Below are 16,041 nucleotides of genomic sequence, written 5' to 3' on the forward strand. Positions count from 1 at the left end.
TAATAATGGTTAAATCACACAAATGAATTATATTTTCTTATCAATTTTAATATAAATTTAATATTTAAAATTTAAAATTGTCTTTAATAAATAATTTTTATTTGAATATTATCTCGACTTTAACGTGAAAAAAGAAAGAAAGTGAATGAATGTAAACTTTATTTTTTTATTATTACAAGTATTTTCAATATATTTTTGAGTATGAAATGATTTTTATTTTGAAATTTTTATTTTGTTAACTGAATGAACTTTAACCCTATGGAAACTCATCCATTAACAAGCTATCAGGCCCATTAAGGATAACCCTTATAATAGAATATTTTCTCCGTCTTAAAAACATAAATTGTTTTCAGATGATTAATTTTTTCTAATGTATAAATCATTTTGAATATTAGTAAATGATTTTTCGATGGTACTTTTGATTACATTATATATGATAACCTTCTTCATAAATTATTATTGGTTTTGAGATCAAGAGTAGTTTAATTACCCTCAGTTTTATTATAATTTACCCGAATTAGTAATTACTTTTTTAATAACTCGACTTATATTTTGGGATGGAGGAAGTATGAAATACTCTATCGGTTTCATTTTAATAGCAACAAATAGGTATTTTACCTTATTTCATCTTAAGTGAGCATTTAGAGTTTTAAGACAATATTAATTATTTTTTAAAAAATTTTTACCTATATTTATTACTGTGATATGTTTTTATATTTACATTTAACAATGACAGTTTAGATTCATGTAATTTTAGAAAATTAATGAATTTCAATCTTTTTTTATTCCTTATAAAAAGAGTAAATATTGCTATTAAAGTAAAACAGATGGAGTAATCGATTATTAAATGAAGAAGAAACGATAGAACTTGGGGATCAAAGGGTCCCAAAGCATTATACTTTCCCACTAGACTGATAATTATTTACAAACTAGATAACTTTTAATAGACTTTTCTTCTTTTAGCATTAAGAGATTTAAGGGGAAGGGGTTTCAATTTACTTCTATATCCAAATTTTATATATAATTACTGCTAAAGTATATTTACAAAATACATTTATAACCTGATTTTTTATATAAAATAAATACACAATTAGATGTTTTTTTTTTTTTTTTGAAATTGAGAAGTGCAAAATTATTTTTATGATTGAAAAAGTCCTAAATTGAAAGTTTAGTAGAAGTCAAATCATATAAGGCGTATTGTATTTTTAATTTAGAAAAAACTCTCTTGTGTGCAAAGCAACACGAATCTTTTTAATTGGTTTATAAGTTATTCAGTTGGTTATTTTATCATTCTAATTCACGGTTAAAATATTTATTTTTCTCTCCATTAAAAAACTATTAAGTACAAACATTCATATAAAATTTTTCGTGTTTTATAACATTATTTTTTTTTCAATTTGCTAATCATATAGAGTCTGATTTATCTTTTAAATTCATGTTCTCTTAAACAAAAATCAATATTCTCTAAAACATAAAACTCTTTTTGTTCTTTCCTGACGAAATCAACTAACATTGGAACAATTCAGTCTGAATATTCGAAATGACAAGAGCATAGTCAAGACGGTGAGTTGTTTCATATTCCAAATGAAATCAAATTTCCATAAGAAAGAGTCAATGGAGAATAAGAATGAACAAAAAAGATAACAACAAAAGAAAGCAAGATAAGGCAATAAAAATCAAAAATAAAAGGAAGCTTCCTTTCCCTTATTTTCATTGAAACAGTATTTCTTATATTACCTGTTCCAATTGGCATAATTATGCTTACATATGCTTACGTTTTCTTGTTTTAGGATATAAGGCTAGGTTTACTAAGACCAAATAAAACATAATAATATAATTAAAAGAATATTTATTATATTATTATTATAATTTATATTTATATTTATAATTTACCAAACTCTTTGGACAACAATTAACATCTTTGGCTTTGGAAACCAACTGCTGTTTAGACCAAAAGAGACTCATGCATCCCGAATTCTTGAGCTCTGGCATTAGTAGATACACACTGGACTACTGAGCTAGTGTATTAGACTAAAAATAAAGCATTTCCATGAACAAATATGATGATGGTTCATTTATCCTGAGTTAAAATGTCTAACAGAACAAATATGTACCCTTTTTTAGGTCAAAATATGCACATTTTCATCACACAAACCAATTTATAAAAGATACACCACTGCTTGGAGGGCCAACAAAAGGGCATACTTCATAAAGAAAAATCTCTTATTCAGCAAAAAACTAACAGACTTTCTTTCCTTTCTTTCCTTCAAAGAGATACCTTATCCTATTTTATATACAATACAGTGAACATGTGATCCAACTTTGCAAAACGCAGTCGTACAGAAGACAGAAAGGCGTATGCTAGTTGCAACTAGCAACTAACTATGGTTATTATAGAAAAATCTCTATCTTTTAAAAAGCTTGGACCACCAATACACTACAGTAAAACAAACTAGTCCAAAAATGATTAATTGTAAGACATGATTTGATCTCTGCTGGACGATAGTTCTGTTTAACCTCCTCATGCCACTCCTCACTCTTGCTTCAGCATCGGTCACCACCCTTTGCTGTTGGAAAACCAGAAGTACCAACACCGATATCAGCTGTTGGTTTCTTTTCTTCATCGATTTTTATTTCCTTTCTTTTTTCACTTTAGCATTCTTAATCATCTTTATTTAATAAATATTAGCAATTTGGACTTAATTGTCATGATTAAGCTTTAAGTCCTGGGTCAGGTACAAGTCATTTCAGTATGAGATAGAATGAAATTTTGGAAAGACATAAGCCTAGTAGGAAGTAAAATATATGGTTCTATACAAGGCATGGAAAAAAGAGAGGAGAGAGAGAGAGAGAGAGACTTCTAAGCAGGCTTCAAGACTCAAAGGATTCATGTCCCAGGCTAATCTCATAAATAAACTCAGAAACTGATGTTTGTTTTCAAAGAATATAATGGGTAAAGAAAAGAAAAGGAAAGAAAAAGACAGAAGAGGGAAACAAGCTAGGAATTTACCAAATCAGAGATAAGGTCATTTTGAATTCTAGCTTCTGTTTCAATTTCTTGAGCCACCTGCAGGTAAGTGTTCACAGAGTATTGTAACAAAATTATGAATGAATACAAATTTCTCAGATATGTAAATTCAATTTCATTAACTAAAACACTGGAGACTAGAGTTGGCTATTTTAACAGATTGTTCATTATTGTTGCCTTCCAGCAACTCTAAGAAAAAAAAGGGTAATATCAGAAGTCGACGAGTTCTTTAAGAAAGTTTGCATCCAACAACTCCATTCACTTTCTTGAATGGACATTCTAGTCCAAAAGGACTTAGCCAGCAGAAGCAGGACTACAGTAGTCAGACACTTTAAATTAGTAAGAAAATCAAGGTTATAGAAATTGCCAAGTCTGACAACTAGAATTTATACTTGCATCAATATTCTTTTACCCAAGTCCAACTATTTGCTACTTATGAACAGGGTAGCAAGTTTTGACTCCCAAATTTCATCTTCTAGAGATGCAAGTGATATCAAGTTGCTATCATGCACAAACAAAAAATGTGAACTTTTATCTAAGGAAACCATATCAAATGATAAACCAATGAATTGAGATTACATCGACTAGAAAAAGGGATGAAGCCAGTACCTTAGATATTTAATGCTTGGAACTTGGAAGTCATCCAAGAATTGCACAAAAAATAGATTACTCAAATGAAAAAGCACACTAGTTGAAATATATATTAACCGAATTTACTCATTCAAAGAACAAAAACCTAATTTCTGAATTCCACGAGTACCGTGAGAAAGACAACAATAGCACTTACTTTAGGATGGTTTATGAGAGAAGTTGACACAGAGGAATTTAGTTTGTACCCAATTGGGAATGTCAGCACCACAAGTTTAAACCAGGGAGTTACTAGTTTTTCAGCACTAGTAAGATTGCATAACAGATATAAGAAATGGATACCATCGAGTCTGTTAAAACAGAGAGATTTTTGGAAAAACTTCAAAAAACAAGAAAGAAATGTTGCATACAATAGCTAGGAAACAACTTTTAATCTTGAATATGATCAAGGATTATACCAGACAGTCAATGGCAGAAGCATGTCAAAACCATAGAATGGCAGGAGATACCATAAGATGGAGAAGCACTTGTGCAACATTGGGATGATGCAATTTATACAGATTCAAACACTTGAAAGGACTTAAACACTGCCAATGGATTTAATAAGGTTTTGAGACCAATTTTCAGTGTGCCCTGAACTCCATGACAATGAAACTCTTTCTTTACAAAATAAACCAATATGAATCTGTACAGCGGATAGAATATCTATACTTAACGGTTCTGCCCTAAATCCAAGCTAAGAACACCCATAAGCAAGCACGCTAGGAGTTCCACACAAACCTAAATGATTACCAAGTAAAATTGGTAATCAAAACGAAAAACCCATTAAAAATCTTCCACTAAGATTCCCTAAAAGCAACTCAACTACACTAGTCCATAAAAGTTTCAGAAATAAAAATAGAAAATAACATCGCCAATTGCATCAAATTATTATCTACTAATAAAAAAAAAAGAAACGAAAATAACAGGAACTTATTAAAATTATAAAGCATACATTTTTAAGCTGGCTGACTTGTTTGTGAAGACCCAAAATTTCTTCGTCTAGATCCGCATGCACTGGATCGATTCTCACTTGAACCTCATCAGAATTCCCCACTGTTCTCGCACTAAGACCTTCCCTATAGACATACATACCAAAAAAAAAAAAAAAAAAAGAAAAAAAAAAAAGAAAAAAAAAAAACGAATAAATGAATTTAAATCAATCAAAATTTAATCTTGCCAAAAGCAAAAACCATCAAATTTAGAATCAAATTAAACAAAAAGAAAGATTCTTTTATCACCTGGATCTGTAAGGATTTGCCATTAGAGTAAACTGCGAGAAGAAATCAGGTAAATGCTTACCATTGATAAACCCCTTATCTGAATTCGTTTTATCGTTTAAGAATTTATACGTATAGGTTTGATTCTGCGTAGAAGAAAGGTCAATGCTTTGGTTTCATAGGCCTAACGGTGTTTGTAAGACTGTAACTAAATATATAAAACGTACAGCCCAAGCCCCAAAAAGTTAAGGCCCAGGCTCATATGACATGTCGTTTTTGCCTCTGCCGCCTCAACTGTCATGCTCGAACAAGCATATGCCAAGTCGTTTTCTGACATTTTTGTTATGAGAAGGTATGTAGTTGATCTTGCAGTTTTCCAGTAAAATCTTGCACAAGTTATTTTATTGTTGTATATGTTGAAGCTCATAATTTTTTTTTTCTTTACAAATTAAATTTTAAGCACAGTAAATGTGTTGTTGTAAATTTTATAAATTATGAGTTAAATATTAACTAGTAATCAAAGTTAGCTTTTAAGAAGACTTGAATATTATTATTAGTAATACTCAAAAAAAAAAAAAGGAATATTATTATTAGTATTTTTTTTTATTAGAAATTTGAATATTAGTTTGAAAATGGAGGCTTCTTAGTTATTAGCAACTCCATGGAATTGACAATGTTTAGGCTTAGCCTTGTAAAGTCCATGGTGAAATCACTGCCTTTCCATGTAAGATTTCAATCCCACCATTTTGGCCCTTTTATGCCAATCAGTCAACCCAATAGAATATCCATTTCCTCCACCAAACTCCTTCTAAAGGTGAAGCAACACAGCAGCAACAGACAAAAAACCAATAAACTAGCGATGGAATTTGAAATCAATAGAAAACCCAGAATTCTTTGCCTCCATGGATTCAGAACCAGTGGTTCAATTCTACAAAAGCTGATTGGAAGATGGCCTCAAACTGTTCTTGAAAAGCTAGACCTTCATTTTCTTGATGGCCTATTTCCTGCTCGTGGAAAATCTGATGTTGAAGGCTTCTTTGATCCTCCTTACTTTGAATGGTATCAAAGCAGTCAGGTTCGATCTTTAGTGTCATAATCTGTTCTCTCTCTCTTTTTTTATTTTTAATTAGGGAAAAATCACAATAATGTTGGTTTTTTTTTCAGGACTTCAAAGAGTACAGGAATTTTGAAGAATGTGTTGCTTATATTGAAGATTATATGATAAATCATGGTCCTTTTGATGGTTTGCTTGGATTTTCCCAAGTGGGTTTGGCTTAAATTTATTTTTTAATTGTGATTCTCTTGAAACAATTGATTCTATTTATTTTATTTTATACTTTTCTAATTTGGTTAAATAATATTAGGGGGCAATTTCTTTTCTTTTTAATATTTTTCACTATGTTTTTCTTGAAACAATTAATTTTGACGTCCTGTTTTTATGATTTTTATTTTTTTTAGGGAGCAATGTTATCAGCTGCTGTGCCAGGCATGCAATTGCAGGTATGCAAACTGCATTCTTTTATCTTAAATTTATTTGGGATCTGGAAATGTAAAGGAGAGAATTTTATGGCATTGGTTGTTGAAATTGTAGGGTATGGCCTTCACAAGAGTACCAAAGATAAAGTTTCTGATAATAATATCTGGGGCTAAGTTTTTAGGATACAAATTTGGCCAACCTAAGCTTGCTGCTAATGCATTTTCATCTCCTGTTGAGTGCCCTTCTCTCCACATTATAGGTAACTTCAGAAATTTAATTTCTAACACCTTTATTTGAGCATATAGAAAGTCAAGTTTTTGCTGATTATATTACTAATGCAAATCTAGCAGTTTTAGTCTATAGAATAAATAATTAAGAATGTCAAAATCTGTGAAGTTCTTGTCAAAAAGTTTCAAATCAATATTTTGTTTTATAAGGCATCATTTGTGGTTTCACTTTACTTAAATTTGGATGCATGCTATACTCGTCTTCTATTCGTGTTTTTGTGCATTGGTAAACAATTATCTTAAAATTCGTGAACTGGGACAATTTTTGAATTTTTAATTTTATTAGGATTAATCAGTTAGAGAGCGTCTATCATGGAATTTAGTTAAAAATAAAGAACATTTTTCCAGTAAGGTTCTGTGTCAATCTTTTGTTTGTTGATTTATTTGATGCCTAATAGACCACTACATTTGTGTTGTTTAGCTGAGAGAACTAGCCATATTCTATTGAGAGTTCTGCTCCATTTTGTGATTGTGTGTATTATTTATCGTTGATAAAATGATAGGGAGAGGTTGAAGCAGCAAAAGGTTCAACCAAATTGCATCAGTGCAAGAAGCTGCCTCTCGAATTCTAATAGTGCAGTAGTGATTATAAGAAGGTTAGCTAGTAACATGCAAATAATATAATTTGACTATTGAATTTTCTATTTTTGGTTAAATCATCCAAACACGCAAGTGCTTAGCTCTGCCAATAGATGGAAAGCAGTTTTTAGATTTGCAGCATGTCTAACAAGCTTAGCACTAGTGGCATATCATAGTGTCTGGAGGAAAATGTACTTGTCCAAGACATTTATTTTCATGCATCAGAAATTCTTAGAAAGAAAAGGTTGCTGGGAATTGAAACCGGCACGATAAGGCAAGAACCTGACTACTGGGCTAGTAGCTGAGTGGCGCAATTGTCTAAGAAATGATACTGTGATACTCTTAAGTATCTAGCCGTTTTTGAATTTCGGATAATGGCGTATGCAACAGGGGAGATGGATTTCTTGAAGCCAGGAGGAATTGATCTGTTGGAATCATTTGTTGATCCTGTTGTGATTCATCATCCCAAGGGGCACATCATACCAAGACTTGGTTAGTAATGCTTTTGATGATTTTATCTTGCAGGTTTCAGGTTTGCCAGTCTAAAAGAAAAGATATAATTCTGATCCATAATTGCAAACTTTTGCCTGCCTTATTATTTTGTGCACAGATGATAATAACATCAAGATAATGCTTAGCTTCATTGAAAAGATTCAAAAGATGCCATCAGATGAACAATAGAACTGCTTGGATATCTCATTTCCTAAATCTGTTGGAAATGTTATACTACATAGGAATAATAATGAAGGAGATTAATATTATCATATCTATGGACTGAATGATCGACAAAATGGTTATTTTCCCATTAAGATCCCGAAAATTTAGTTGTTGACATTCAGTCCCTTTTGTTTTTGTTAAATTAAGCCCTCATTTAATCAAGGTTTTGACAGTGATAATCATGTATCTTAGACGGATGGTGGATTTGGCTGAGATTTTTCTTATTTGTGTTCAATTAAACACTTGGAACTTTTCTTTTAAATTTGTTGATATTGAACCCTTGAACTTTTATTTTTGTTCAAATTAAGCTCTTATTTTCATGACAAATTTTCATGTCACATTATTGTTGGGTTTTTTTTTTTTTTTTTTTTTTTTCTGCTATTAATAACTTGGATTTGTCGTTTACTCTTGGTCAATTAGGGTTTAATCTTTACTAAAATTTTACTATACTTCTATCAACTCATGGCTGGTAGCTATCAACAATTGCTATTAGCTATTAACTGATATGGATAATTAAATATAAAATAGTTTCTTATTCAAAATTATTATCATATTCTTACTATTCGGCAAAACTAATGATTTGTTCCTAAGGTTTAATTCCATTAAACTATTTAATCTTCCTATTTAGAAAATATTAATTTTCCATGAAATATATTATAATTATGTAATATGTAAATATTCTTATTTCTGGTATTTATTATTAAATTGTTATTTAGTCTCTGGCTTAGTTGCGAAAATGACATTTTTTGGATGGAATAATTAAATGAATTAATGAGGTTAAACTTCAAGATGAATGCATAATTTTGTTAAAATGGTAGAATACATAATAGTAATTTCGATCAAAATTTAGGGACTAAATAGTTAATTATCCTTATTCTATAAACTATAATTATAATTAAAAAGTGGTTCATGGTTTGAGAGTTAAAAGAGAAAGAGTGTCTTGATGGAGATGAAATAATAATGTGATGGTATTAGTGGTGGGCTCGGGTTTTAAAAAGAGGATGAGTGGATGATGTGAGGAGAAGAAAATCAATGCAATATCTCAGAATAAAAACATTTTCAGACCTTCAAATTATACTTAATTTTTATTTCTAGAGCAGCATAAAAATAATTAGGGACTAGAAATACATTCATAGCATTAGTAGGAACAACCTAAGTAATTGTTTTAATGAGGATTTTTTTAGCAGCCCCAGAGAGGAACTTCACACATATGTTGATATAATTGAATTGATAACAGTGGAAAAGTTAAACTGAATCAAACAAAGCATGCATTAGAAAACAGTTAGAGCAAGCAACAGTAAACAACTTTAGATGATGCAAAGCCCACCAGTCAAAGTTGTCTCTATCACGACTTGTTCGCGCTAAAAAAAGGCAATCTCTTTGTACGGCCCACCACCGTCTTTACCGGTTAGCCCATCCACAAACACCATTTCAACAAAAAAAGCACTCTCAACAACGAAAACTTTCAAATCCAAACACCATAACCAAAATCAAATTCCTGGTGCATAACCAGAAAATATACTCCTCTACGCGCCACCGTACGTGTCGAATTTTCTAGGAAATGGATCAACAGCCCTTAGAGGAGAACGAGCAGAAGACAGAATCGACGGACCGTGATCCCAAGCCAAATTCGACTCCCGATCCGAAAACCGCAGATAATCATAACGCTGCCCCGAATGGAGAAGTGAATAAGGACAGCGTCGTGACTGGATCGGATTCTGAGACGCAGGCTCAAGGTGATGAGGTACAAACTCCGGGCCGCTCGGGGTCCGCGAGGAAATCGGTTCGATGGAGCCCCGATTTGGTGACCGAATCTCCCGCTTCTCGAAACGGCAATGGCAATAATAACGTTTACTTTGACGGATCCAATCCGTACGTTTCTTCATCTCCTGCTCAATCCTCCTCTTCGTTTTCCTTCAAAGGTAATTTTCATTTGAATAATATGTAAATCAAAGTGCGAAGATTTCTTTCTTTTTTTTTTTAGAGGAATTTTGTTTATTTTTGGAACAGATACGATGGGAAACGTGCGGGAGATGCTAGGTAGATGGGGAAGAAGAGTGGGAGAAGCTACCAAGAAGGCAGAGGATCTCGCTGGAAACACGTGGCAGCACTGTGAGGATTCTTTAATTATAATTTAATGTTAAATTTTGAGTCTGGATTCCAATCGTTCAGTATTATTAGGTTTTAATAGCATAATTACAGAAGTATACATGTTCGATAACACCATTACATGCATTGTGTACAGATTCGGTAAATTGCAATGTTCAGCGATGAGAAATCTTAAACTTCAATTGAAACTTGAATTTGATAAATTTTCTGATTTGGAGTCTGTCATAGTATATTTGAGACAAGTGCGTCAGAAGTAGAAACAACATAATGGTAATGTGTTTTAGCATTTCATCTAAGGAAGGAGAAGATTCAAGAGGAGAATGAAAAAGTTAGTTATAGATACCTAAGGAAAATTGCCTGAGATGGTAATAAAAAAAAAGGGAACATCTTCCTCTCCCTATATTTTGTTTGAAGTTACATGTTCCATTATGATGTTTCGTATGTATAGTAAATCATAACTATATGTTTTATCATTGTTCAAACTGATGACTAAATCCTAGTTACCTAATGAGAATCAAAGAGTTCTCGTGCTATTAGTGGCACTGGAAGGACAATGTTTTTGGTTATGTGAATTAAGATAACCATTGAAATATTACATAGCAAATGGATTGATGTTGAGGACAATTTGCATTCTTTTAGAAATGAAGACCATTTAATGGTTTCTTGTTGGAAAAATTTATGGGTTTCGCATAATGAAGATCATTATACAGGTACTCAAAATGATAACTTTTAGAATTTTAGTTCCACCTTCAAAAAGTTTTCAATCAGTTGACTGTTTAATGACAATGATTTTCCTCATAATGACAACATGTGCAATGTAAGTTCCACCCTTGAACATTTGCAATCAATTGACCGTTTAATGACAATTATTCCCCATTGTTGATTTTAATAATAAACTAGGAAGAAGAATAGGGATTTTTTTTTTCATTTGATGTCAATAAGAGTTATTATCAGTTTCTAGGACAAGCTGCAAGGTAGAAATTGGAGTTTGGAATTTTGTAGTTTTGTGCATCTGAATCGAAAAGCTATTAAAAATTGTCGTCTTTTCTCCATCTTGCATGCACACTTATGACGTATTCATCTTTGTCACGTGCATTTTACCTATTTTAATCAGCTGATATGCGATAACATGTCATGTACATTTTGGTTTTTGGAAACTTCACGAGTGGTAGAGTTACTTTTTACAGTATGGAGCATATGAATGAGATTTTTTTTTTCCTCTTTATTCTATTATTGAGTGACCTGTGTTGCCTTTCTACTCTGAAATTATTAATCATATCCTTTCTTTTGATTCAAATCAGTGAAAACAGCCCCTAGCTTTACAGATGCTGCGCTGGGAAGAATTGCCCAGGGAACAAAGGTCCTTGCAGAAGGTGGATATGAGAAGATCTTTCGACAGACATTTGAAACAGTTCCTGAGGAGCAACTCCAAAATTCATATGCATGTTACTTATCGACATCAGCTGGTCCAGTCATGGGGATGTTATATGTATCTACAGCAAAACTTGCATTTTGTAGTGACAATCCCCTTTCATATAAATCTGGTAGCCAAACTGAATGGAGCTATTATAAGGTATGTCCTCATTGGCTATATGTAGGGGATTTACATTATTCAAGCCAATCCCTGAGGCTTTTCTTGGAATTCTCCATAACCTCATTAATAACAGTCTGCATTTAGTTTGACTTGGTTTTAGGAGGAAGTTCTCATGGAACCTGGGAGCAATTTTTATTTTTTCTTTTATTTTTAATGTTCACATATGGAAGCCGCCTAATGTGTACCCAAAATTATAATCCATGGCTTTTGTCATAGAATCTAGTTTTGGTTTTTGAGCGGACAGCTAAAACAGACACACAAAGATCTTTCTATCTATCTTGCTGAATTAGCGGTTTCATGTTGGTGTTTGAAGCATGATAAAGTGAAGGAAAGTATGGGTAGCCCATAATTAAAGGAAGATGCTTTGAATACGTGTTAGCCTTTTGTTTGATGAAATGAAATACCTACTGGATTCTTTGAGAACTGTGCCTTAAGAGCTTAATCAAGATATCCACACTGCTTTTTATTGTCTCTTTTGTACAAGATTGAGATCTTACGATGTTTGAATGCCAAGAAAGTGGAGTTGGAGAGAGAGTAGAATATCTAATTTTCCCTGATAGGAAGGAGCAGGAGAGGTGGAAGAGGAGGGAAAGTTTCTTAATTAGATTAGCCATGTTAATTTGTGAGCACTGGTAAAGCTTTAGTGACTTTTACTTGACAATTACACAAATAGGATTTCATGACAAGTTCCGTGATTTTTTATGATGCTTTTCTTGTTGCTCTTCTTATTATTGAAGGCTTTAGTTTCTACAAGTTAGGTTATAGTACCAAAAGTTGGTCTTTTATTAGGCTATGCTCTACTGAAATAGTGAATAACTATAGAACAATAACACTCTAATCTTGAATATATATATATATATATCTCAAACACTTTCTCAACATGACAATATTCGATTTTGAGTACCAACACTCATATCATGTGTTATTTTTTGTAAAATTACCCATGACCTAAGTATCTGAGTTGTATCAATGTCATGTCCTATGTCCATGTTTCAAAGGTTAATAACTATTGTCCTGATTCTTGTTTATTGGGTTCTTCTTTTCAATAGTCTTTTTTTTTTTTTTTTTTTTTTGGTGGAAACCATCGGTATCTGGACCCTAATACCAGGGACCGACTAAATCCGGCTAAGGGCTTAGTCACAGTTAAGGCTCTTCGCTCCTCCCTACAGGTGTGTTTAGTGGGATTGAACCCGAGAGTTTTTCTCACATGTCCAACTTGCGTTGTCAATTGAGTCACAACCCATAGGTTCAATAGTCCTTTTTATAAGGTGTTCATGTTGTTATCTTTACTATCTTGCACTTGACACACCACACCAACGTGGTTGAACTTTGTTAATAATGTGAATACTTTGGCATCGACGATAAGAATATCCTGGAAAAATAAGATAAAGCCATAAAGGACTCAAGAAACTTAGAATTATGGTCTAGATTTAATATAGGGTTTGTTTAGTATATTACATAGTATCTCCAAGTTATCTACAAGGCTTATTTATGTCCATTGAAATAATTAGCTATCAGTTTGGGTCTCTTTGTAATTTGTAACTTTGTTGGATAAGGATGGCTTGATGTTTTTACGTCTTAATATTTGGTTATTGTTGATTTATGTTAGTACAACCATTTTTTTTTTTTTTTAACAAATGGAATAGGATTAGTTTTGAGATTTCTAATATTTTTCAAAGGTTTAGGATTAGGTAGTCTTTAGATACTTATGCTTGTAATACTTTTTCAGTTTTCAGTCAATAATGGTTTGTTGCAATCTTTCGTCTTGAATTGTGTAAGAAATTCCAAGTATGGAGTTTGGAATCTTTGGTCATGTCCTACATAGATCTTCATGTGCAATTGCAATTCACAAGTGCAATACTTTGATGGTAGATGGTGTCAAAAGGGGAAGAAAATTGATTTCTATTGGTTCATTATAGATCCTAAACAAACTACTATGCTACTTGAAGCTTTTTCTTTAAGGATGCTACAAATACACTTCAAAGCATGAGTTAACTAGTCCTACAAGTATTTGATTCCTTTAAGAGAACAACTACTAAAAATAAAGGTGTGTGGTTGATTGAAGAAATGCAAAAGAAAAGCATTCAATCAACTCTACTTGCAATAGCAGCTTTGAATGGTAGGATGGCCAAGGTCAAGGAAAGCAGATGGGACAGATCAGTTTGACTTCATTGTTGCCTATGCTAAAGATGCTGGCTTTAATTAGAATTCAAGAAATGGATTTTTTTGTTCAAAGTTCATTCATAAACAAGTCTGAAAGAAGCTTTCTGAGTGTTTTTCATTACTATCTCCAACTAAGATTGTCAATTGTCATGATTCCCAATGCTAAGGATGTATCTTGAGATATTAAGAACCTTTTAGGAAGGTGTAATTAAAATTCAAGGTTGAGTTTTCTCCATAGGATAATGGGGGACGCAGTCAGAACCTCCTGGAAATTCATATGGACTTAAGAAGCTTAGAGTCATGGTCCATATTTAATAGAGGATATGACATACGAAGGATATTCTACAATGCACATTATCTCCTAGTGCTTAATGAGCTTATTCATATGACTATTCAAATAAATTTGCTGCTGGTCCAATATTTTGAAGTGTTAGGATAACTTTTTTTTTTTTTTGTAGTTTCCAGCTTCACTGGATAGGCTAGCTGGATGCTAGGCGTCTTATTTTATAGTTAAACTTCTTGTTGATTTACAATACAGTTAGTCTTTTTAGTTTTATTCTGTAGTCCAAATATTACATCAGTTTTTCTATTGTGCATTTTGAGCATGTAATATTCCTTTTAGCCCTATCTTCGAGTTAAGTAATCCTGTCTTGTTTGAGCTCCATAAGAGTTGCTCCATCAGCAGTAGTAGTTGTAGTAACATCAATGCTAAACAAGAAGGGTAATAAAAGTGGAACAGTTTCTTTGTCCGTCAAGCTTGATAAATTTTAGTGTTGGCATTGACAATTTTGCAAAGTCAAGAAATAAGGTTTGCCATTTTGGTGGGTCTAGTGAGTGAAGAATATGTTATAAACATGTTGGATCTATTGTTCGATAAAAGTTTGCTTGTGAATTTTTTCAGAGTCAAAATGACTTGATTTAAGCAAAATATGATCCTAAGTGAAATTCTCTATTATCAGTGGACTTGTTTATATTTTACTTCATATTGTTGTCTTATGATTGTACAGCTCAAGGATTTCAGTTCTTAAGTTCACTCCAGCTAAATGTTGTGTGTTCACCATACATTTAAGGTATCTTTTGGAGTAAAATAACTTTTTGGACAATCTAGCTCCTTGATTTTTATAGTGGTACTGATGCTATGTCAATTCTACTAGTTTGGAGGATCTTTTAATTATTGTACAAAATTTGTGTGTATTGTTGAACTATCTTGAATTGGATTAATTGACATGTGCTTATAGATATATAACATCCTGACCCTTGGAGATTGTTATATCTGTTCTGATCTTTGGTAAGATTTGTCTCCTGTTTGTGCCATCCATCAGCATGAGTTTACCTTGACCTTGTTGTTAGTTATTTCTCGATAATGATGTGTCGTTGCATCGATATCTCATCCTTTTGTAACATTTCTGTTGTTATATTATGTCTTCCTGTTCATCTTCCATGAATTTCTGAATCAGATTTTGACTCTTCTTTTGGCTAAAATAGGTGGTCATCCCATTACATCAACTTAAAGCCGTTAATCCTTCATCAAGCAGAGCAAATTCTTCAGAGAAGTACATCCAGATTATTTCTGTTGATAATCATGAATTTTGGTTTATGGGATTCTTAAATTACGATGGCGCCGTGAAATGTTTACAGGATGGTTTGCAAGCCCATACTCTACAGTCTGTGTGATGCTTGTCCTTTTGAGTAAAACTTTTTCCGCCCTTTGTTCTTCAAATCTTATAGCCAGAAGTTCACACGCCTTATTGTCCAGAAGGGTTTAATGTGATAACAGTACATTTTGCTTATTAGACAATTGTAGAGATAATGGAGACATTTTTGGAAGACTGTTAGAAAAAATTTATATTTCTTTTTTCAGTCCACATGACGTCGTCTTGTGATTTTGCACGGTACAACTCACTGGATTTGGAAAATGTTAAGAGAGCTTTTTTATATTAGCTTGAGGTTAAGCTTTAATTTAGGCTGGAGTTTACGTTTAAGAGTAAGAGTTCAAGTTCGAGCTCCATCATACCTAATCAATAATTTTTCTTTCTTATTACTATTTTTAATAGTTATTTTATTATTTAGAAATATTACGAGAAATTAGAAACACTAAATTAGAACACTATTAGAATTATTTGTTATAATATTTGTTAATATTAAAATTTTTATGATATTTATTAGGTACTGTACCTATTACCAGTTGTAATATTATTATTAGGTGTAATTATAATATTACTTAGTATAACCAGTATTAC

At 32.2% G+C, this 16,041-nt stretch overlaps 3 protein-coding genes across 6 annotated transcripts; 2 read left to right on the forward strand and 1 right to left on the reverse strand.

Annotated features, from left to right (window-relative positions):
• Positions 1 to 2,180: 2,180 nt before the first annotated feature.
• LOC105641660 (bet1-like protein At1g29060) lies at positions 2,181 to 5,056 on the reverse strand. The gene is made up of 4 exons (XM_012226246.4): positions 4,897 to 5,056; positions 4,611 to 4,734; positions 3,011 to 3,067; positions 2,181 to 2,567 (listed from the first exon to the last, which is right to left on the reverse strand). Exons 1-4 carry the CDS (start codon positions 4,917 to 4,919, stop codon positions 2,406 to 2,408), a joined length of 366 nt encoding a protein of 121 aa, XP_012081636.1. The 5' UTR covers positions 4,920 to 5,056; the 3' UTR covers positions 2,181 to 2,405.
• Positions 5,057 to 5,516: 460 nt separating this feature from the next.
• Positions 5,517 to 8,238, forward strand: LOC105641662 (uncharacterized). Of its 3 annotated transcripts, XM_012226247.4 has the most exons (6): positions 5,520 to 5,950; positions 6,040 to 6,138; positions 6,334 to 6,375; positions 6,467 to 6,611; positions 7,609 to 7,710; positions 7,829 to 8,238. In XM_012226247.4, the coding sequence occupies exons 1-6, from the start codon at positions 5,537 to 5,539 to the stop codon at positions 7,897 to 7,899; spliced, it is 873 nt and encodes a 290-aa protein (XP_012081637.2). In that variant the 5' UTR covers positions 5,520 to 5,536; the 3' UTR covers positions 7,900 to 8,238. The 3 variants fall into 3 exon arrangements, with proteins under 3 accessions (XP_037495149.1, XP_020537969.1, XP_012081637.2); XM_037639221.2 differs by lacking the exon at positions 7,609 to 7,710 and having other exon boundaries at positions 5,517 to 5,950; positions 7,744 to 7,881; XM_020682310.3 differs by lacking the exons at positions 7,609 to 7,710; positions 7,829 to 8,238 and adding an exon at positions 7,143 to 7,602 and having other exon boundaries at positions 5,518 to 5,950.
• Positions 8,239 to 9,186: 948 nt separating this feature from the next.
• GEM (GRAM domain family protein) lies at positions 9,187 to 15,666 on the forward strand. 2 transcript variants are annotated; one of them, XM_037639219.2, is made up of 5 exons: positions 9,187 to 9,857; positions 9,946 to 10,047; positions 11,346 to 11,617; positions 14,809 to 14,871; positions 15,287 to 15,424. In XM_037639219.2, the coding sequence occupies exons 1-4, from the start codon at positions 9,497 to 9,499 to the stop codon at positions 14,827 to 14,829; spliced, it is 756 nt and encodes a 251-aa protein (XP_037495147.1). In that variant the 5' UTR covers positions 9,187 to 9,496; the 3' UTR covers positions 14,830 to 14,871; positions 15,287 to 15,424. The 2 variants fall into 2 exon arrangements, with proteins under 2 accessions (XP_037495147.1, XP_012081638.1); XM_012226248.4 differs by lacking the exon at positions 14,809 to 14,871 and having other exon boundaries at positions 9,244 to 9,857; positions 15,287 to 15,666.
• Positions 15,667 to 16,041: the final 375 nt, after the last annotated feature.

Source organism: Jatropha curcas, chromosome 3 (genome assembly GCF_041381405.1).
Source record: "Jatropha curcas cultivar XTBG-Jc1 chromosome 3, XTBG_Jcur_1.0, whole genome shotgun sequence".
In the NCBI taxonomy this organism is placed as follows: Eukaryota; Viridiplantae; Streptophyta; class Magnoliopsida; order Malpighiales; family Euphorbiaceae; genus Jatropha; species Jatropha curcas.

Excerpts from the sequence above, each read along its gene's own strand:
- LOC105641660 (XM_012226246.4), bottom strand. The coding sequence starts at position 4,919 with ATGGCAAATCCTTACAGATCCAG. Across the intron at positions 3,068-4,610 it reads AAGTCAGCCAGCTTAAAAAT|GTGGCTCAAGAAATTGAAAC; the intron begins GTATGCTTTATA and ends ACTTACCTGCAG. Across the intron at positions 2,568-3,010 it reads ATGACCTTATCTCTGATTTG|CAAAGGGTGGTGACCGATGC; the intron begins GTAAATTCCTAG and ends GTTTTCCAACAG.
- GEM (XM_012226248.4), top strand. The coding sequence starts at position 9,497 with ATGGATCAACAGCCCTTAGAGGAGAACGAGCAGAAGACAGAATCGACG. Across the intron at positions 9,858-9,945 it reads CTCTTCGTTTTCCTTCAAAG|ATACGATGGGAAACGTGCGG; the intron begins GTAATTTTCATT and ends TTTTTGGAACAG. Across the intron at positions 10,048-11,345 it reads TGGAAACACGTGGCAGCACT|TGAAAACAGCCCCTAGCTTT; the intron begins GTGAGGATTCTT and ends GATTCAAATCAG.
- LOC105641662 (XM_012226247.4), top strand. The coding sequence starts at position 5,537 with ATGGAATTGACAATGTTTAGGCTTAGCCTTGTAAAGTCCATGGTGAAA. Across the intron at positions 5,951-6,039 it reads AATGGTATCAAAGCAGTCAG|GACTTCAAAGAGTACAGGAA; the intron begins GTTCGATCTTTA and ends TTTTTTTTTCAG. Across the intron at positions 7,711-7,828 it reads GCACATCATACCAAGACTTG|ATGATAATAACATCAAGATA; the intron begins GTTAGTAATGCT and ends TTTTGTGCACAG.